General features: G+C 37.2%; 1 protein-coding gene across 4 annotated transcripts in view; it reads right to left on the bottom strand.

The window, feature by feature from the left end:
• Window positions 1-23038, bottom strand: part of DGKI (diacylglycerol kinase iota) — a 397632-nt gene that overhangs the window by 178988 nt on the left and 195606 nt on the right. For 3 of the 4 annotated variants that reach the window (XM_045565327.1, XM_045565330.1, XM_045565329.1), the window contains exons 8-11: window positions 22264-22380; window positions 9003-9077; window positions 8443-8541; window positions 1323-1405 (exon numbers count right to left, since the gene is read on the bottom strand). In XM_045565327.1, the coding sequence (XP_045421283.1) occupies window positions 1323-1405; window positions 8443-8541; window positions 9003-9077; window positions 22264-22380 (374 nt within the window). Of the gene's footprint in view, window positions 1-1322; window positions 1406-8442; window positions 8542-9002; window positions 9078-22263; window positions 22381-23038 lie in introns of those variants that run through there. The other variant, XM_045565331.1, reaches the window with a different exon arrangement.

Genomic DNA, 23038 nt, shown 5'->3' with positions numbered 1-23038 from the left:
TCTCAGCCCACTCACTCACACCCCTACTTATACTTCCTGCCCAAAGTGGGAAGATTGATTTTTCTTTACTTCAAATTTGCCTGCTTGAATTTAGATCATTTTATCTTTCCTGTTGGCTCTCAAGAAAATGCAGTGACACTGCCCCTGCTAGATCTTTTGCTTGATGGCTCTGTTCTAGAAAACACCACCTATTTAAATCAAATAATATGTTTTTTCCTGAAAATATTTTTTGTGCCACCATATCCTTTATGGTGACTTATGAAGCGTCCACCTAAGGTCTAGTTAACTTGATAAAATCTTAAAAAAACAAATCCTCTAAAAGGGCACAAGCCCAGGTAGCAGAATTGCTTTAACACAAATACAAAAAAAAAAAATACAGAAGTCTTACAGCAAACTCTAGTGGCAAAGAAAGTCATAGATTCAGAGAACGACAACTTAAATTTTATATTTCGTGTTCTCCTGCATGCTTAAAATATGTCAGTTATCCATTTTACATGAGAATACTATTTCTCTAGAATTCATCTGAGTTGACATTCCTTTGCCTTTGATATTGTACTTATTAAAAAATAATTGGTATCCCTTCTGTTCTAACGTTTATCAGATAGCATCTGAACTGAGTAAATAAATTTAAAACAGGGAGCTGGACAACAGCAGAAGGGTCCCTGCTCGTCCCACCACTTGCCACTCCACCAAAGAGAAGAAACAGTGCATGCATCATCTACCTCTAGACTTTATTTTCAATGCTTGTAACAAAAACAGAGAATGAGATTTCTGAGCAGCTCAGAAAAGGGACTGAGCAGGAATTAAAATGTCTCCCCTACACTGGTATGGAGTCCATAGGTATAATCAATTAATCAATCAATATCTCTCGCTGTCGCACACACACACATACCCTCCAACTCAAATGTTCATAAACAAGTATGGCTGCCCTTTACAGCAATACACACTTACCACTCCCGTTAGTGTGCATCTCCAAAGTTGCACATGCATAAATAGAAAAATGATGGGTCCTTTCTCAAGTCACAGACTTGCTGTGAATAATCTACAGTTGCATATATACATATATGTATATATACACAGAAAATACACTAGAAGTATTCACTGAGTTAACAACTGAGAAGACATGTTTTGAAGGGAACTAATTCAATGAAGAGTAGAAGGTAACATCAGATGGAGTTTTGAAGAAAGGAGAGTACAGGTGAGAAAGTACATGAGAGATGTATTTTGCAAGGTAATCAGATAATGAAACTCGACTCCGAAGCAGAAAGTTCTTTCACTTGCCTAAAACACACATGGACCATGGAGGGTATTTCCAGACTTACGCATCTTTTGGCCCTTCCTGAGAAAGATCAAAGACTTGCCGTGGATTCAGGTACCACATGAACATCTGCAGGACTTTGGTTCCCTGTTAAAAAGAAATGGCAATAATAGGAAGAAATTTCCCAATAATAAATGCTCATTTAAAAAATAAAAATCTCCAGCCTGGGTGACAGAGTGAAACCTTGTCTCTAAATAAATAAACAAACAAACCTGTTCTCTAAAATAATATCTAATTATAAACAGTAAAGAAAAGTAGCTAAAATCATGGGCTTTCGTTACAGACATACACAGACTGAATGTCCAGGTTAAATGTTTGTCTAATCTGCATAACTCTGGGCAAGTTGCTTAATTACATTATGCTCAGCCCTCCTTTTCTTTAATATGGAGACAAGAATGCCCAATTCACAGACTTGGTGCAAGGATTAAAAGCAACAATGCTTGAGGAGCACATCACAGTGTCTGACATACAATAAGTGATTAATGAATAATATATCTATTAGTTTTACCATCATTACTTAAAGTATAAAAATCCATATAAGGAAGTTATTAGTCAGCCCATGTAATTTAACATTAAGTTTTACTTTATTGTGCAGACTATTATCTCTGCAAAATATGAAATATGGGCAATATTAGCTAAGTATGATTTTATTGAAATAATTTTTTCTCACTGAAGCAGAAGTATCACAGGCTCCCAGTTATACATATATGTGTATGTGTGTGTGTGTGTGTGTGTGTGTGTGTGTATATATATATATACATATATAAAACCTCCCTAGTTAGCTCCTTTTGACATTCTCAATCTCCATGTTTATATCGATTTGTTTAAGCCAAACACTTCTCTCTCCCATGAACAGTTTTGAAGTGTTTTAACTAACCATGACATTTATAGAGATGATCATTATGGCAGACGCAAGGTGGGTATAGAGATCATTTCTTGATGTGGATTGAGCAAACAAGAAAGGAAGGAAGGATCTTCTTATCAGGCCATATCAAAAGAGCTTTAAAATAAAGTAGGATCAATCATATCAAATAATATTTGAATCATTGAGCAGAGTTTATCACTTATAAATATTGTTCCTTTAGCAGATATCATGATTGCTTTTTCCTAAAATATTCCTAAGTTTGTATATATGATATACTGTATTTAAGAAACATCCTAACATAGTAGAAATACCATGAGGTTTGAGTCAGAACTAACTTGGGTGTTCTAACTGGGTAATCATGAGCATTTATAATCCCGCAGGAATACAGTACATAAGATGGAAGGGATGTCTACCTTCCAGCGTGATTATGAGAACTAAATGAATCAGTAATAGCACAGTATGTGGCACAAAATAGACCTCTGTAAATGTTAGTCTTTCTTTTTTGCTTCTTGTTAATCCGTTCATTAAATTACACTTGAGGGTGTGAGCACTAAAGTGTAGTTTATAATTATCACATTGTTATGCCAGTTGTTACAGAGGCCAGTGCAGGTCTTTTGCTTCATGTATCATCTAAACCTATAATTTAAAAGTTCTGCTTTATCATGTGCTTGCTATAATTTTAGGAATAACATTATATCCTTAATTATTACAACTAATCCTTCAGACATATTTTGCTTTTTATCAAATTCAAACATATGTTTAAATATGTATACTAACTAAATAGTAGATAATTTTGTTTCTTCTTACAGTGGGCCTTGCTATCAAATGTGTTCAGTATTATCTCAAATAATCTTTTGTGTTTGACAGGTAACATAAGCGTCATTTTAATAACCAACCAATTTATAAAACATTTCCAATTGACTTGCTAGAAAATTAATTGTTCAGTTTTAGATTCCTAGAGCAGTTTGAATTGTTGATGTTAATTACTCCCTTCCACCTGTGCTATGGTAGAGTGCACATTTCAATTTCAGCTTCTCCTATTAAGCAAATAATACTAGGTAATTAATACCTTTCAAAAAGTAAAACTAAAAAGCATTGAGAGGTTGTTTTTCTTAACCTGAAATTTCTCAAAATATTTCAGGAGCCACACAGTTTTGGTTTTGTTCATTTTCAATTTGTGTTAGTTGGAACATATAATTATCTCAATTTATCTTTTTGAAGAAAAGGTATTAATCAAGTCTGACAACTATACACTGCACACCTGTAAGAGTTGCAGGCAGTCCACTGCAGTCCATTGGAATAATACCCCCAGCAGCGTGTAGGAATAACTTGCTTAGCTGTGCATGGCTACTCTATCAGAGTTGACATGCAGGCATGATATAATTATTTCTTTTAAAAAGTATTTCCTTTCCAAAATATATTTATTAGCAAAAATGAGAAGGGTTGAATGAAAGCATTTTTTAAAATCAATCCTAGCAGGTGGAGAGAAAAAGGTCTAACTCATACATTTGAGTGAGTTCTATTAACTCTGCTGTTACCTCTATGTTAAGCTACTTTAAAGCTTTAATAGAGGTAATTTATTAAATAGAACTGAATGGTTTGACAAACATTAATTCACCAAGGAAGGGCAATTTGTTTCTCTCTCAATGGCAGGATTAAATCTACTCAATCATTTACACACCTGTCACTCACTAATAAGTCCCCAACACTCTCACAGCTATCAATCACACGTTATATGCCAAACACAAAAGCCGCAACTTTTGTGCAAGTCTAATTTTCTCTAAATGAAAAAATAGCTTACACATAAATCCTAATACATGTATGCTGTTGTAGATATAATACCTCATTGACCACAAAACTTTTTAGATATTATGAGATTGGGTATTCCTAAGAGGTGAAAAAAAAATTATTCTTTGCAGCTCCAAGTATTACGGAGAGGATGTAATAGGAAAATACAACTTCCTAGAAAACAGGTGGATAGTTCTAGAGGGAAATGAACAAGATTCATTAATTCACCTACTTAATGCCAGGCACAGTCGTAGGAGGGAGAATAGAGATGAACAAGACAGAGATGATCTTGTGCTCAAAAGGAAGTTCTATGCATTATTCATAAAGGAAAACATAACGATAATCATTTGGGGTATGGAGAGGCAATTAAGAACGGGTCAGTTCGGACAGCTCGTCAATCTTCATCAAAGCATCCTAACTCTAGCGTAGGCTGAAACATTCTGCTACGTGACTAAGTCTTGGTTTATATCATGTAGGCATTATCTAGATTATGGAAAGAACAGCTGGCCAGGCAATAAGAAAGGCCTGAGGAAAATAAGTTAATGGAAGGAAGAGTTTGAGAAATAATTATTTCAAGCTGGCTCCAAACAATCCCAAATGAATACGTGATTTATTCAGTAAATGTGTATTAGGCTCCTACTCTGCACCCATACATATAGTCAGGAGCTCAGAATCTACTGGAAGGAGACCAATACAAAACAAATTAACTCATTAACCATGGTAAATGCTCTGATAGAAATGTCTGCTGAGAAGCATGAGTGCCCAGGGGAGATACTCTAAGCCCAAGACTAGAGATTAGATGAAAGTATCAGAACAGTGAATCCAGATATAAAACCATCCTCATATTGCCATCTGATCGTGGACAAAGCAGACAAAAATACACCAGGGAAAATAATCTCTATTCAATAAATTGTTCTGGGAGAATTGGATAGCCACAGGTAGAAGACTGAAACAGGATCTGCACCTCTCACTACTCACAAAAATTAACTCATGATAGATGACAGACTTAAACTTAAGACATGAAACTATAAGAATTCTAGAAGAAAATATTGGAAAAACTCTTCTAGATATTGGCCTAGGCAAAGAATTTATGAAGAAGACCCTAAAGGCAATCACAGCAACAAGAAAAATTAACAAATGGGACTTGATTAAACTAAAAAGTTTCTGTACAGCCAAAGAAACAATCAATAGAGTGAATCGACAACCTACAAAATGGGAGAAAATATTTGCATAGTATACATGCAATAAAGGGCTGATAACCAGAATGTATAAAGAACTCAAACAAATCAGCAAGAAAAAAAAAAATCAAACAACCACTTTAAAAAGTAGGTAAAAGACATGAACAGAACTTTTTCAGAAGAAGATAGACTAATGGCCAATAAACATATGAAAAAATTCTCAACATCACTAATCATCAGGGAAATGCAAATCAAAACCACAGTGAGGTATCACCTAACCCCAGTGAGAATGGCTTTTTATCAAAAGTCCCAAAACAACAGATGCTGGTGTGGATGTGGCTAGAAGGGAACACTTATACACTGTTGAAGGGACTGCAAACTAGTACAGTCTCTTTGAAAAATAGTATACAGATATCTCAAAGACCTACCATTTGATTCAGGAATCCCACTACCGGGTATTTGCCCAAAGGGAAAGAAGTCACTTTATCAAAAATACATGTGCCATCAAATGTTTACTGCAGCACAATACACAATTGCAAAGATGTGGAATCAACCCAAGTGCCCATCAATACATGAATGGATTAATAAAATGTGGTATATGTATACTTTGAAGTACTACATAGCCATTAAAAATGGTGAACTAATACCGTTTTTAACAACCTGGATGGAACTAGAGACCATTCTTCTAAGTGAAGTATCACAAGAGTGGAAAAACAACCACATATACTCACTATTAAACTGGAACTAATCGATCAACACCCAGGTACACCTATGGCAGCAAAACTCAAGTAGGTAGAAGGGGGGAGGAGGGGACAGGTAAATTGAGGCACAGTACACTCTATCATGGTAGTGGGCACACTTATAATTTCCACTCAAACTGCACAAAGCAAAACATGTAATCAAAATGTTTATACCCCTGTAATATTCTGAAATTTAAAAAGAAGCTTTCCTTGTATATGTTCATCCCAATATATTTCTTCAAAACGTTAAAAATTTTCCTTCCACATAAAATAACGTGAGGAAAATAGCTACAAGTATTTTTCTTGCCAGTAGATGGCAACATCATCTAATAATTTACATAAAGAACAGCAGACTAAGTTAAAAAAAAAAAAAAAAGTTTATAGCCTAAGTTTCAGAGAGGGAAAGAGATGGGAGTGCTTTATATCTAAAAGTAGATGAGTGGAACAAGTAAATTATTAAAAGACAAAACTCAGGATTTAACAGAAAAATATTTCTCTATTGATCATGGTAAGCCCTTGCTAATCAGTGTGGTCCTCTGAGCAGCAGTAAGAGCATCCCCTGCAAGCGTGTTAGAAATGCAGCCTCTCAGGGCCTACCCCTGACTTACTGAAGCAGAATCTACGTTTTAACAAGATCCCTAACAACCAAATCACATGCACTTTAAATTCCATCATTTTACTCCTCTCTTCCGAAACCGAAGATTTTTAAAACTAAAACACTTTAAACCACAGAAACCGTTTCCACTGAACAAATCTGAGATCCTCAACCTTAAACATCCAAAGGTTCTAAGACAGTATTCCATAGAATCATTCTAATCTATATCTAATCACATTTCCAATAATCTTTATGCATGCTCCACTTACCATATTGTCCTCAAATGAGTACTATGCATCACAAATGTGTTCTTCTATTCATATTATTTATTCTACAATTATTTAACTACATTCTGTGTTCTAGAAATCATAGATTCAAAGGTGCGCCTATATCCTAACAATGCAGACACACACAGAGCACTAATGCTGCAATCCACATAATGCTGGTGTGTACCAAGGGCTATAGGAGCATGGTGGCCAGGGTGATTAATTTTGAGAAGTGCTCCAGAAAGGTGTTCCTGAGTCTTGAAGGGTAAATAGGCATTTGCTCCAGTAGAATGAAGGAAAAAGACACCCCTCCAATATTCTCTCCCCTGATAACTAAGTAGTGCCCATCTTCAATTTCAGCCACTTCACAGCTACTTTCATGACACCATTTCCTTACCACTCCCAAGTCACTGCTTGCCTCTGAAACTCCATAGCACTTGTAGCCTGAGCCACTCAATTTAGAACTCACATGCAGTTAATGTTGCTTTTTCTTTTCCATTTGCCTCTTTTATGTCATTAATGATGTCCTTAGAAAATTCACTTAAGCTTCCTTGACCTGTTTTGTATTTAGTGAAATGGGAAACAACATTAGATAATCTCTGAAGTCCCTGTCATTAACAATTTATACAGAGATTGGAACAGGAGCGGGCTGTATCTTAACTGGGTTGTCAGCTCCTTAAAGGCATAGATAACTTATAAGCTTCTGTGTGCCCTGGGGGAAAAAAGTTTATAATGATTTAATAAATTCCTTACATATGTGGATTATCATGATAAAATATATTTGGTGCTAATTAGTACGTGGTGCTCAGGTTATCAAAATCATGGAACCAATTACATTTGCTTTGTTCTGCTCCATGGTTCCCAAACACATCCCTAATCCTTGATAGGCTATATAGACACCATCCCAAGAGAATGAGTATGGTTCAGAATGAATTAAACCTCGCTCCAAAGAAACCTATTTCTAGGTCCTCCTCTAGTGACAGCCTTGCTATCATCATCATTACAATATGAAGATCATCACTCAACAAGTCAAAAATGCAGGATGTTAAAAATAAATGGTTTGTTTGCTTACAACACATTTCTTTTCCCTATTCTCTGGATTGTTAATACAGATTTTTAACACAGTAAGTTATCATGAATTTTGAAGAAAGAGAGAAAAGGAGGGATATTTCCTTTAAATCATAAACTCCTGTAAGAGAAGCTTTATTATAATTAATACATTCTGGATAATGCCTTTTATCTTTAATAATAACATCATCTTGGATGATTGGGTCAATCCCAATTATATGACTCTTTATATGGGGTGACTAAAGAATTTCAAATATCTAGTTGGTTATTGTGAAACTTCAAGGAATCTTATCTCAAAATCTAAAATATACACTTAATAGAGAAAATATTTTCTCATCCAAACTCACATGAGAATAATAGAAAATAAAAGCCCACAGAAGAGGGAAGCCTCAGAGAGTGGGAAGAAAATTGGAAGAAGAGACAAAAACCTAGATTCTAGAACAAATTCTGTCCTTTAAAGAGTAGTATGACTTTAGATGTGCCATTAAACTTAACTTTACTAAGGCTGTTTCTTTATTCTCAAAATGCTTAGGGTCATGGTAGTGCTATTTTAATTGGCATTTGGAATTGTGTTTCGAGAAATCATTGAAACTTCTAAGTTATACTTACGAAAAAATGACTCACCTGGTTACCTCCACTCTTGGGGTTCACAAATACAAGCAAGGGTTTCATGAGAGGAGAAGAGATAGGTTTTATCACAAAAGGACGACCTTTGTTTTCCTGCTGAAAGAAGCGAGCAGCACTGTTAAGATATACATCCAGGGCTTGAGAGGCAGCCCCAGGGCAAAGAAAATAGGAAACCACCACCACCATCACTACCTAAAAAAACCTACATCTTGTCTCCCAGGGCTGACTCTTGACAGGACATTCCATGTAAAGCCTGGAACAAAGTATCTCAAATTGTAATTTGCTCCAGAAATGTTAGCTTTCATCTTCATCATCATCATCTTGGGATAACATTTCCAGGTAAGTACAGAGGTTAGTTTTTTGGTTTTGGAGTTTTAATGTTTGTTTGTTTGTTTTTTAAAGAATAGAATGAGTTCCAGTGAAGTCAGAGTGCAGTGAAGGAGAAAAGAGTGGTAGAAGATACATCAAACAACTAAGCTTGGACCAGATCAGGTAGGACAGAGTAGGCTATGGAAAGGAAAATGCATTTTCTTGGAATATAGCTCTGAAACACTTACTTCAGTTCCTCTTTTACTGGCTTTTCTTTTAAAGCTTGTTCTCTTCTTTTTCCGATTTGAAGCCTTCAGGGAGTTCTGTAGGGAAAGAAGGAAACACCTGAGCTCAAAGGCAGCCAGCCCAAGAGTTTCCCATGCAGAACCATGTAGGAGATGATGGCAGCACATGCTGTTCAACTGCATGCTCTCATGCTTTGACACTTCCAAGCCACTGTTCATGGGTAAGCCACAGACAGAAATCAGTCGAGTGCTTCAGAGTGAGCAACTGCCTCTCCACCACACAGAGAGGCAGGGAGTTAGAACCCCAGAGGCTCTCATGGACTCAACATAACAACACATGTTATACCTGCCAACCCTCCCAGTAAAAATGGAAGAATCCCAAATTCTCTGAGGGGCTCCAGTCTCCCGCCCAACCAGGTCCGTCTCCCGCCCAACCAAGTTCAAGTTCATCTCCTCGTATGGAGATCACCTATGTGAAAATGTAAAAAAGGAGGCCATTTTTCATGTTTTTCTTTTTTTTTTTGCTTTTCTCTGTTTACTTTTTTAAATGATCTGTTCTACTAATAGTCATAAAGTGACTCTTGACCCAAATGGAAATTTATGATCCAACTATCCTCTCAGCATTGATGTCTGACTTTTAAAATGCAGGGATAATACTCACCTTAAGTTACTTATGATAGTTGGGTGGAGGTCATTGCTCTTTCTTTCTCTGTCTAAAGACTCATTGGTTTAAAGTTTTCCCTCTCCTGGTAGCCTTGACTTTTTTCTTCTTGAAGTGCCTCAAAGTTGTTGAAATATAGTGACCCCAAATTTACTTTCCCTGTCTTGCTCTTTCTAGAAATTTTATGGACTACAACTTTGTGATTACTTCACCTAACCATTTATTCCTAATATTTGATATAGATGCTTTGAGAAGAACCTGTCTTAGAGATCAAACTCACTGGGTGAAGAAAAGGCAAAAACAGATTTAATTAGTGAAGAATCAATCATTAGCTAGACTGCCATCTTTACAAAGGCAAAATATTACCTGACCGTATAGCAGATGTTTAACAAAGTGTTAAATGCCTAGAAATGCAGAATTCTTAACTTAAAAGTTTATATAAGTGTATACACATGCATTGTTTGAGTAGTTAAAAAGGTTTTCAAACAACTGGAAGAAATTTAGATATCTATTCTTCTACTTTTTAGAGTATTCTTTTTTCTTAAAACATTCAAAATCAACTTTAGACTAAAGTACATATAGTAGTGCATTTAAATTAGCAAGATCAAACTATTTAGCTTTTATTTTTCCTTTGCCTTGGATTTAGAAAAAAGTATGTTGATTGTGACTTGTGTTTACCAAACAGGAGGGAACTTTCAAGAACCACCATATGTCCCAAGGTTTTTCCCCCCTTTAGATTAACAGAAAGTGTCTTCAGAATCTCAGAGTTTCACCAGAAAAAGAGAAATCTTGAAGCTCTTGGTTGCTAGACCTCAGGAGATTCTCCATTACTCACTATTGACTATAATTCCCCTGAAAATAGATCTTCAAATTTCTGAATTCCTGGTTAAATGGATCTTTTATCATGTCCCTCACTGGGAAAATTTTTGCATTATAAATGTATTTGCTATATTTTGATAAATTTCAGTTGATTTTAAGGGAAGAAAAATGATTTGTAATCTTTAAAAGTGTAATCAGCCAAATGATCCAAGAAGAATGCTGGAAACTACTAGGTTGGCAAAAGCAACATCTATTTGGTGTTAATTAATGATGCTCTAACTGGCCCTCAACCATCACTGCACTTTGGCATCACCCAGAGAGCTTTTCAGAAATGTTCATTCCTGGACCCCATCAAATATTCTTATTTAATCCATTTGGGGTGAAGCCCAGGCAAGGATACTTTTTAAAAGCTCCCCACGCAATTCTATCATGTAACCAGGGCTGAGAACCTTTGTTTAAAGGAGGAAGAGCAAAGTGAGGACATACAGACCATGGTAACCAGAAGATAGGTCCAGGGGAAGGAGTCTGGTATACATTCTCAATACCTCTGTTACTAGATCTGTGATCCTGGCCAAGTCAGTCAACCTTTTGTTATAACAGTTTCTTAATTTTAAAATGAAGGTGATAATACCTACCTCATAGGACAGTTGTGAAGTTTAAAGGAGAAAAGTTATGTGAAGCAGTTAGCTTGGTATCCATCTCCTGACAAGTATTTCAATAAATGTTAGTTGCCTCATTCTCAGCTGTCTGTCCCCCACACCTAACACGAATGCCTGACACACCATATGCACTCAGATCATGGTTGAGATAACGAATAAATATTATCATAATTCACCACACTTACTGAGTCTCTCCTGATTTTGGAAAAAACCCTTAGGACGTGAATGCTTGCTTCCTAACTTCTTTGTAGTTTTACCTCATTTACTGCCAAGAGTAGAGCTTGATGCCAACTGCTTGCAGGAACACACTATGGACCTTGGTCCTTGACAGGGCTCAACAATTAAACTCCAAGAGACTGGCCTAATGCATAAGGCTAAGATCGTTGCCTAAACTTGTCTAATCATAGAACTCACAGTATTTCAGGTGATTTTGATGATCAAGCACATTTGGGGAACACACAGCTAGAAAAACACATCAAAATAAGGCTTGATGTCTCAAAACAGAGCAAGCAGGGAACTCAACTCTTTTAGGGAACAGACACACAAAACAGCCTTTTTTAACACAGAGGTAGCAAATACAAGTGCTTCTGAACCTCACCGAGCCAAATGCATCTGAGGCCTCCTTCACTTCACAGAACAAGAAGTGGGCAAAGACCAAGCACAGTGGTTGACTTACAGTACCTGGGTGCTTCTATGTGAGCTCTGAGTAAGCTTACAGCCCTATGAATAGTCAAACAGCAAAAGATAAACAGTATGGAATTTCACGGCACACCTCAAAATTCCCAGGACTCCTTTCTATTTATGTATAAATATGTATCTGTCTACATATATAACTTCGTTTAGAAGGCAGCATGCAATTCAGTGAGGAACAGATGGATATGAAGGCAGATTTGGGACATGATTTGGCCATCACAAAATAAATCACCTACTCTCACTAATCTACAGTATCGCTTACCCTCTCTGGGTTAGTATTATTGGTAGAGTTAAAGAAAATGGGGTGATTTTCAAGAATGTAAAAATTATGCCAAGAAGTTACTGTGCAGAATTGTTGGTGATACATTCACGAAACCTTTAATACTTGTCCTATGTTCCAAAACAAAGCATCTCTGTTATATCAAGGGCAGCTAACTCAGTGATACAAAGGGTTCACTTTGCAAGATCAACAGTATCAAAACAGTGAAATGTTGTACCCTCATTTGGATTTTTGCATTCTTCCGATTCCAACGGCAGTCGCCCCCTAGACATTCTGTGCCCACTCTTTTGTTAAAGACCTAAGAAAAGATAAAGGCTTTTTGTTTTCTTGTACCAGGTATCAGGGCAATCTTACCTTGCCACAGAAATAATCCTATCAGCAAAATCCTTATCATAGTTATGACTCCTTCCTGGGCTGTTAAGAAATACTTAATAGGTGAATCACTCAACTGTGAATGAAACTTCACTACCTCTTATTACTCTTCAGGGATTTTCCCAGGTTATGGGATCACAAATGAGTGGTTATAATACAGATCTCAAGAGAAGATGTGTCACTTCTTCATCCCAAATAAAGTCTCCCCCCAGTCATATACCAGGCAAAACTTTGATAGATAATAGGAGAGAGAGTCATGGGCTTAGTCTATTAAAGAGCATTCTCACTCTGCCCTGCTCCCATCGCACCACTGGAACAAAGGTTGTTCTGAGGATGAACAGGCAGAAAAATAAAAAAAAAAAAAAAAAGCTTCATTCCAAAAGTTAAGGACAAGGTCTCAACAACTCCAGCTAGGCATATTTGGCTAAATCACAAGTATTAATTAAACTTTAGAACTCATCAAAGGAAATGGCTTGGCCAATTTTGAAGATAATCTACAGGATATTGTTGGTCATTGCATAAAATTAGCTATTATATTTCATAAGTCCTAGCATTTTAAGAAGATTATCGAATCATAAAAGAAAAACAAAACAAGAAAAAGGACTATTGTGAAAAAAACCCATACACAGCTAGGAAGGAATGAATGCAGCATTATTTATAAATAGAACATTAGAAACAATATGAATATCCAGCAGTAGGGATATGGATAAATTAACTGTGATATATCATAGTAAGGGATATATACAACAGATTAAAAATGAGTTAAGTCTGTATGTACTAATATAGACTTTTCCCCAAGATTTTTTTTTAACAAGGAAAGGCAAGTTTTTAAAGCACTATGTTAAGAATGATGCCACTTATTTAAAAAAAAAAAAAAATCCCTACACTCAAACGGTTCTATATCTTTTCTTTTCTTTTTTTTTTGAGACTGAGTCTCGCTCTGTTGCCCAGGCTAGAGGGCCATGGCATCAGCCTAGCTCACAACAACCTCAAACTCCTGGGCTCAAGCAATCCTTCTGCCTCAGCCTCCCAATTAGCTGGGACTACAGGCATGCGCCACCATGCCTGGCTAATTTTTTTCTATATATTTTTGGTTGTCCAGCTAATTTATTTCTATTTTTAGTAGAGACAGGGTCTCACTCTTGCTCGGGCTGGTCTTGTACTCCTGACCTCAAGCGATCCACCCACCTCCACCTCCCAGAGTGCTAGGATTACAGGCATGAGCCACCACATCCAACCTGGTTCTATATCTTTTCTATAGGTACATGTCTATGTATGCAAATGTATGGTAAAAAGTATATGTATATATAACTGGAAAGACAAGAAAAATGCTTATAGTTTTTTTTTGTTTCTTTTTTTATTTCAAAATATTAAGAGAGTAACAAGTGCTTTTGTTAACATGAGTGAATTGTATAATGCTGAGGTCAAGGCTTTTAGTGTGCCTATCACCAGAGTAGTGTACATTGTACCCGATAGGTTAGTTTTTCTTCCTCACGCCAACTGGTATAGTTTTAAATGTTGGTGAAAGGGGTATTTTCTTATCTGAAAAGTTAAATTTTTGAAGGGATAATATTTATGTATTACTCATGTTATTACAAGCTAAACAATAAACTAAAAGACTGAGTAAAAATTCAAAGAAACCAGATAATTCCAGCTCAGCACTATGAAGTCACAATGGACTCCATTCAGGAAAGAGGATGGAATATCCACTTTATATTCTTCCTAGCAGACTACAGAAGCCCTTTGAGATTAGTGGGAAAGTTACAAGACCGTGACAATTTGGAAAAGCCAGAAAATCAAATGCAAAATATTTTTTCAAATGGTGCCATATCTCATGATACATAACTTCTGTGAAAACTTTCTCACTCTGGTCTTCTAAAATTTGACCCCACAAAAAATTCATATACGCAGGTCTCACTCCATCAGCTCCAAGAGTTTGCACTGGTATTTGAAGATCTTTAACTTACTTATCCAATCAAAATACTGCCCAGTAATATTTTCAGTCCAGAAGAGAAAGTGACTTCTACAACTTGAAATATAGCTTGAACTTTAAACATATCAACAGATTCAGGTTTGATTTTTAAAATTTGGTTTTCTTTTCATTTGAATTCCTTAAAACCATCTACCTTCTATCCTCTTTTAAGTTCTAGTAAATAAATTCTTCTTTTCTCTAAATAATTTGGTGATAAAACCCAGCAAATTACCCAAATAGCCCTCATGTCCCTTAGCATCAAATTTTCATACCACTCCCAGTTCCATGGGTGCTCATGGGGTAATTATCCACTCAAAGCCAGCTGTCTTCTAACACAGAAGGAAATACGTGGTGTAATTCCACTTCTTTATAAGCCACTTTTCCTGACCATGATACACTCAAATGTATTTCTTTTACTACTCCTCTCTGGAGTCGTTTGTTTAGACAAAACCATCACAGATAAATCTGACTTTATATGATGATCCTTCTTAACTGTTGTTCTCAGTATGTTCTTTCAAGGCCAAGCACAGATGGCATATTTTCCAGTTAGCCTACCCTGATCCTCAGGACTGAAATTACTCAGACCTGTTTCATATTCACACTGTGTTTCTACAACTTGTAGCACTTACCACTCTCTCTGCCTTAGATGTATAGGCCCCTCACTGACCACATCAACCTGTGTGGTCCCTCTCATCATCCTGTGTGTAATTTTGCAAAGATGCGTAATAGCCAAAAAGCTAAACCTTCCAAGATAGCAGGAGGCCACTCTTTTGTTAAAGATTTACATATGACTGAATTCCTCTTCCAGAATCCACAAATACTCTGCCCAATTATTTAGATAGTTATAGCGGTGTTCATTAAATACAAAATGTATGATTTCAAGTTAAAAGTTTATTTTATCTCAAACAAGAAGCAGTACAATTGATCAAAGTGTGTGCCTAAACTATATTACACAGTTTTGCCATCTTAATGATAGTTATTTGTTTATGCCAGCAGCAAAGAAACCTGGAGAGCGAGTGGCGATGAAATCGTGAAAGGCATTTTCCACAGCTTGTTGAGAATTGAATATTTTTTTTGCAAGAAGTGCTCCGAAGCCTGGAAGAAGTGGTAGTCAGTTGGTGCAAAGTCTGGTGAATATGGTGGATGACAGAGAGTTTCCAAGTTCAGCTTCTGTAGTTTCAGCAGTTATTTTTTGCGACATGTGGTCTTGCAAGAGGATTGGCCTGTCTCTACTGACCAATCTCGGCTGCTTAATCGCAAGCATCCTCATCATTCCATCCAACTGGTTGCAGTAGACATCCACTGTAATCAATTGACCACGTTTCATGAAACTGTAGTGGATAATAGCAGCACTGGATCACCAAACAGCTATCATTAGCTTTTTTTGATGAATATTCAGTTTTGGACTGTGTTTCAGCACTTCTTTATCCAACCATTGTGTCAAACACTTGCAATTGTCAAAAAGAATCCATTTTCATCACACATGACAATGCAGTGTAGAAATAGTTCACCTTTATGTCATGACAGCAAAGAAAGGCAAGCTTCAAGACAATTTCTCTTCTGATGCTCATTTAATTCATGAAGAACACATCATCCAGCTTCTTTACCTTGCCCATTTGTCTCAAATGGTCCAATATTGTTGGAATAGTAATGTCAAACCTTGCTGCTAATTCACGCATAGGTTAAGATGGATTAGTTTCCACCATAGCTTCCAGCTCATTATTATCCACATTGGTCTCAGGTTGCCCATGTGGCTCATTTTCAAGGTTAAAATCACCAGAATGGAACTTCTCAAATCATCAATGTACTGTGTGTTCATTAGCCATATCCTCCCCAAACACTTTGTTGATATTTCAAGCTGTCTGTGCTGCATTGGTTCCACAATGGAACTCAGATTTGAAAAAAAAAACACACACACACACAAAAACACTAATTTTTGACTTACCCGTGGCTTCACAAAAATTGCTGTAAGAAAAGGTGAAAAATAATCACAAGACAGGCCGGGCACGGTGGCTCACGCCTGTAATCCTAGCACTCTGGGAGGCCGAGGTGGGCGGATTGTTTGAGCTCAGGGAGTTCAAGACCAGCCTGAGCAAGAGGGAGACCCCGTAGAGACCCTGTCTCTACTAAAAATAGAAAGAAATTATATGGACAGCTAAAAATATATATATTGAAATTAGACAGGCATGGTGGCGCATGCCTGTAGTCCCAGCTACTCGGGGCTGAGGCAGGAGGATCACTTGAGCCCAGGAGTTTGAGGTTGCTGTGAGTTAGGCTGACAGCACAGCACTCTAGCCCGGGCAACAGAGTGAGACTCTGTCTCGAAAAAAAAAAAAAAAAATGATAATCACAAGACAAAACATGAGTTTGAAAAAATGAGAATGTATCTTCACAATAAAAAAAATTGTAGTGTCCAAGTAAAAGGTCAGAGATATCAACTGTCAGACTTAGTACCTAAGAAAATCAGACATTCCATACTTAATAACCTAATAAATCACATGTGATTCATCTTTGGACCTCCTACTGTATACAATCAGCATCTGTGAATGTGGTTACATGTTTAGTTAATTCAATTGAGACTATCTTCTCCTTTATCATTTATTTTTGAAGCACAACAGCATCTTTGAATGTGGTCAAATAAGTGTTTACCTAATTTAATTAAGGCTATCTTTTCCTTTATCATTTCTTTTTTTTATTTTTATTTTTTTATTTCAGCTTATTATGAGAGTACAAAAGTTCAGGTTATATATATTGCCCATGTACTGCCCATCTCCCCGAGTCAGAGCTTCAAGCATGTCCATTCCCCAGACAGTGCACACTGCACTCATCATGTAGTTATACCCCCATCCCCTCCCCCCACACCCCATCCCCCCGAGTCAGCACATTCAAGTGTGACCATTCCCCAGACGGTGCGCAACGCACTCATCATGTAGGTATACACCCATCCCCTCCCCTCCACCCCCCACCTCAGTCTGATACCCAATTGGTGTCATTCCCAAATGTGCATTTAGGTGATGATCAGGGAAACCAATTTGCTGGTGAGTACATGTGGTGCTTGTTTTTCCATTCTGGGATACTTCACTTAATAGAATGGGTTCCAACTCTCTCCAGGAGAACAAAACGGATTCTATATCACTGTTATTTCTTATAGCTGAGTTTTGAAGCATTGCGATAGAATGTAGAAATATATATAGATGTATAGAAAATATATGTGTGTGTGTATATATATATATAAATCCTCAAAGTTGGAAAAACTTTTTACTGTGCTGTTCTCCATGTACCTTCCAAATTCTCTTTTTCTACATCACTTCCCAATATCTCAAATGAATTATCTAATATAACTGTCTCCAAGTCATGACTAACAGCTTGCCACCTATTCTCTACACTCTACAAAACACTGTCTTGACTGCCATCCATGATCTGATCACAAACACAAGGAATTTTCTCCTTGTATTTTCTTTATTTTTTAGTATCTATAAAGTTTAACATTGGTGGCAGAAGAGTCTACATGTCAGAGTTTAAGTTATTCAACACTATACAAATTAGTAATTGGCTAGAGCAAGGTTATAGCCTAAGCAGTCTAGGCTTAAAAGCCAGAAAGCACTTAACCACTACTATATTGTCCCATCAAGCTCATCATACATCTGCTTTTGAATAGAATATATTTAATAGTTCATTGATTAACTTATTTGATGGTTTTAGAGCCCATGGGAGGAGGAACTTCCAGACTTTCAGAAAAATATCTGATACAGCAAGGCTTGCAACAGTAAGACAGGAAGGCAGTGTGGCCTATCATTAAAAGCTTGGCTTCCAGAATCAGAACTCCTGGCTTCAAACCCTATCCCATACGGCCCTGGGAAATTTATTTGACTTCTCTGTGCCTTACTTTCTTCAGCTGTAGAGTGGGAATAAAAAGATAACTGTTTATAGGGTGCTATGATGATGAAATGAGATACTAAACGTAAAATAATTTTAAAATTTCCTAACATATATAAAAAGCATTTGATGACTGTTAGCTCTTCTTCTTATTATTACTATAGCAGTGTCCTGAGTCACAGAAGACAAGAAAAAGGTGCATATTGGATAATGAATTTGGACTTTGCATCCAGACTGTGAACTGTAAACACCATCTCTTCTTAAAAGTAACCAAGACTCCTTAGAGAAATGGCTGATTCCAGAACAAACAGGAAATGCACGAGATGATCCTGGCATGTGGTGCCATTTCTAAGACCAGGAAAGCTATCAAAAACCTGTGGCTCATGACAAATGGAGATCGGAGTCATCTGGAAGAGCTTCCAACTTCTCAAAGATGCAACAATATGAATATTAGAAGAATAATGGTGGCAATGAATTAAAACATCATAAATATATATAAATCATAATTATGTAATTTCATAATGATACTCTCCAAAAAACAATCACCATCACCACAATTCTTAGCCACCTATAAAGGTTGCTAAAGCATCAGTTTATTATTTTAAAAATGTACAAATAAAGGCAAAAACTCAAACATTTGTTATGTATTTGTTGCTGATAACAGAAAGGTCTCTACAGAAAAAGTCATAGCTAAAAAGTGAAAAAGTAAAAATTGGAGAACCACCTTTTAGCAACCCTTAATGAAACAATAGATTTCAGTAATAAACCTTAATGAATAACACAATAGTGAGAAGCTAACAAAGAACTTTATGATAGGTGGATTAGGATGATAGTTCCCAAACCACTGATTGATCTTAACATTGCTAAGAGTGAGACAACTGATGTCATGTTCCTGTGATGGTGATATAATAGAAATACACAGGACTACCCATACAGCCCTTTTACCAAAAAATTAAACCTGAAATCTGAGTCTCTATATCTAAATATTATTCTACAAGAAATATGGCAATCACTTTAAAATACAATAAGGAAACAATCAGCCAAAATCGAAATATGGGAAGTCACAGGTAAAGTGACCCAATTTATTCAACAAGTAAATGGCATGAAAAATAAGAGGGGATAATGTTACAGATTAAAGGAGACTTAAAGGAGGTAGTTGTGGATGTCAGATCCTGATTTTTAAAACTGTAAAAAAGATATATTTGAGATAATCAGAAAAACTTTTAACAAAGCATTATTTTTCATGGGTGAGAAAATGGTATATGGTCAGATTTTTGTTTTTTTGTTTGTTTGTTTGTTTGTTTTTTGAGACAGAGTCTCACTTTGTTGCCCGGGCTAGAGTGAGTGCTGTGGCGTCAGCCTAGCTCACAGCAACCTCAAACTCCTGGGCTTAAGCGATCCTACTGCCTCAGCCTCCCGAGTAGCTGGGATTACAGGCATGCGCCACCATGCCCAGCTAATTTTTTCTATATATATTTTTAGTTGTCCAGATAATTTTTATTTCTATTTTTAGTAGAGACAGGGTCTCGCTCAGGCTGGTCTCGAACTCCTGACCTCGAGCGATCCACCCGCCTCGGCCTCCCAGAGGGCTAGGATTATAGGCGTGAGCCACCGCGCCTGGCCCTATGGTCAGTTTTTTAAATGTTATCTTTTAGAGAGGCAAAATGAAATACTTACAGATTAAGTGATATGCTAAGATTTGCTTTAAAATACTCTAGCAAAATAAAAAAAGGAAGGAGGGGCCTTTCACTTTCAGGAAGAGGGGCGGATGGGATGGAGCCAGGAGGAACTGGATGTGGCTATGAGTAGGTACCAGGAGGTACCTACCTGGTGGTGATGGGATGTTCTGTACCTTGACTGAATCAATGTCAATATGTGGTTGTGACATTGTACTATAACAATGTATGATATTACTGTGAGGGGAAACTTTGTAAAGGGCATCAGGGATTTCTCTGTATTATTTCTTACAGCCGCATATGGATCTCAAAATAAAAAGTTTAATTAATAAAAAGAAAATACAGTGTGGCAGAGGATGGATAAAACAAAAATGGCAGAAAAGCTGATGGTTACAGAATTCATTATAATCCTTTGTCTTTCTTCATTTGCTTGAAACTTTCCATAACAAAAAAATTTAAGGTTTAGAAAAGTAAACTTAACAATTTCCCTGCAAAGCAGCATCTCTCTTCTGATATTCCTAACTGGTCTGTCTCCAGACTTGCAAAATCCCATACCACCAGGTGGTCCTACATACTCTTGCTAGTTGTCTCCTTCTAATACACTACTTTTTAGTCTAGCACTCCTTTGCTTAAAAGGAAACCCACTACTTCAGGACAAAGGTCACATCTATCAAAAACCCATTGGCTGCCAGCCCTGAGCAATCATATGTTCCTTTCCTACACGCCCTCTACATAAACCTTGCCCTTCAGTCAAACTGGTCACATGGCCCCAAGAATACAATTTTGGACACAGTATCCTTGCTCTGTGTGCCAGTCTCCTGCCTGCTACTCTCTCTTCTCTACTGATCTAAATCTCACCCATCTTTAAAAAATAGAACAAAACCTACCTCCTTCATGGAGCTCCCTCTTAAGACCTCTCTTTATGATAACTACAAGGTTCTTCAGAGCAAAGATCATGTATTTTATCACAATGTCTAGTAGCCTTACTGATACAATCTAGATTTCATGCAAAGGTGTGTTGTGTTAACTGAATGAATATTTAATAAAAAGCCTTGGAGAGATTGCTTAATTTTAGTAAAAAATAAAAAAAGTAAAAATTCTAAAGAGATTTAAAAATAAAAATTACAATTCAGTACACTTGAATTTCATACAGCAGTACTATGTTTAATTTGCTTTGTCACCTTGGGCAACTCATTAAACATATCATGGCACTGGGTTCGAAAATATAAAATGGAATAAAGACTAGACTCCACATTTTTTAACATGTGAATATTGTACTTTCCCTGGAAGAAATATCCCAAGGGCTTCCATAGATTATAACTTGGAAAGGTTATTCCTAAGCATCACTCCCATCAACAGAGGCTAAACTTCATATGAAACACACAAAGCAAAACAGTATCCCTGATCCACCATTTTTTAAAAATAAAACTGAGTCAATGAGAACGAATTGCACAATGACTTTGGAGACCACAGGAAGTAGGACCACCTTATCTTTTAAAGGTATTACATTCAGTAAGTCTTCCTAAAGTACCTGTACCCTAGGGGAGATACAGTCTCTCTCTCTGTAACATAAAAAATCTGCCAAAGTTAACTTGGAGCTAACTGTCAAGGAGGTATAGCACAAAAGCAGAAGCATTTTCTATCAAAGATTATGACTTTGTTGAGAAACCATCAAGGTTTCCCTAAATATTGAAGCAGAGACTCATTTGGACAGGAAGTACATTGAGAATACAGAGTGAGATTAAGTATTAAGAAAACAAACCCTACTTTGCCTTTAGAAAAGAGTGTTGCTCTCTAAGCAGGCCTTGTGTATTTAGGAAGGTCATGCCCACTTCAGGTCGGACGTGGCAGTAATCATAACTAAACCAGGAAGACTGCAGAGTCTGCCCTCACACTGAGTCCCTGGGAATGCCCAGGCTGGAAGAAAAGAGAGTTGCATAAGAATCAGCCGTCCCCACCACTAGTGCCCAATAAAATATGGGAAAACTCCTTTCAAAGAGAATCATCTTAGCACATGAATGAGGAGGTCACGTTCCTGCTCCAGAACTTTGATTTCCTTAGGAGAGGGAGGCTGGTTCCATGACAGAGCCCAACAGAACACAGTACATTGATAGGCCACAAAGGGCCCTGGGGATGAGTGAACAGAGGTCACAGGAACCCAAAGACTAGTCAGGGGAAGAAAAGCAAAAGCAGCAGTTAATCCCCGCCCGCCTCCCCCCCCCACTGGCCTAGCAGCACCAAGGTCCTGGCAGTTACCTGAGGTTTCTTCACCTTAATGATCCAGGTGGGCGGGACAATAACAGCAGCATGAGCCCCCAGGGAGCAGGGTTCTTCAATGTGATGCAGCATGAAGCAGGTCACCTTATTGTGAAACTGAAGAGAAAAACAGGCCAGTAAACAATTCTGGGCAAAGAGTAATGCTGTAGCAAGAAGGCATAAGTACACATGCACACACTCATGCATGTACAAATACACACATGCATGCACACATGCACATACCGGCACACACCAAGGAAACATGCTTTTCTTATCACCACCCAACCAGCTCCAGGATCTTAGAAACCAGATTCCAAATTTATTCCAGTTTATGAACTAATAACAATTGGTAACAAAAAAATCAATCTAGCAGGATGAAGCCGGCTAAAAATTTCTAATCCTTTAATGGGATGTTTACATAAAGGTGTTAGAGTCTTGGAGGGTTCTATTCATCCTAATTTGGCACACAATTTTGTTTCCCTTAATTTGCGCTGGTCCCTTAACTTGGTTGATTTGGGATAATGTTGAGAAGGAAATGAAGACAAAGCAGAAAGGCAATGCCTACCATCTGCCTCTCCTTTTTCTATCATACATATAAATCCTCCCAGGTCGTCTTTCCAGTTTAGAGAAGCCAGGAAAGAAGTATGATGTCTCTTCTAGAAAGTTGTTAATCCCAGAGGTAACAAAGTACAAAGAGATTGCTTCTGCTGGGTTTGTCTGGGGCCACTAAAAAAATACAATGGCCCTATTATTCTTGGCAAGTCTAAAGTGACTT

The sequence above is a fragment of the Lemur catta genome, chromosome 11 (assembly GCF_020740605.2).
Source record: "Lemur catta isolate mLemCat1 chromosome 11, mLemCat1.pri, whole genome shotgun sequence".
NCBI classification, from domain to species: domain Eukaryota; kingdom Metazoa; phylum Chordata; class Mammalia; order Primates; family Lemuridae; genus Lemur; species Lemur catta.
Note: the sequence above shows the minus strand (reverse complement) of the source record. Positions and strands in the feature narration are given on the sequence as shown.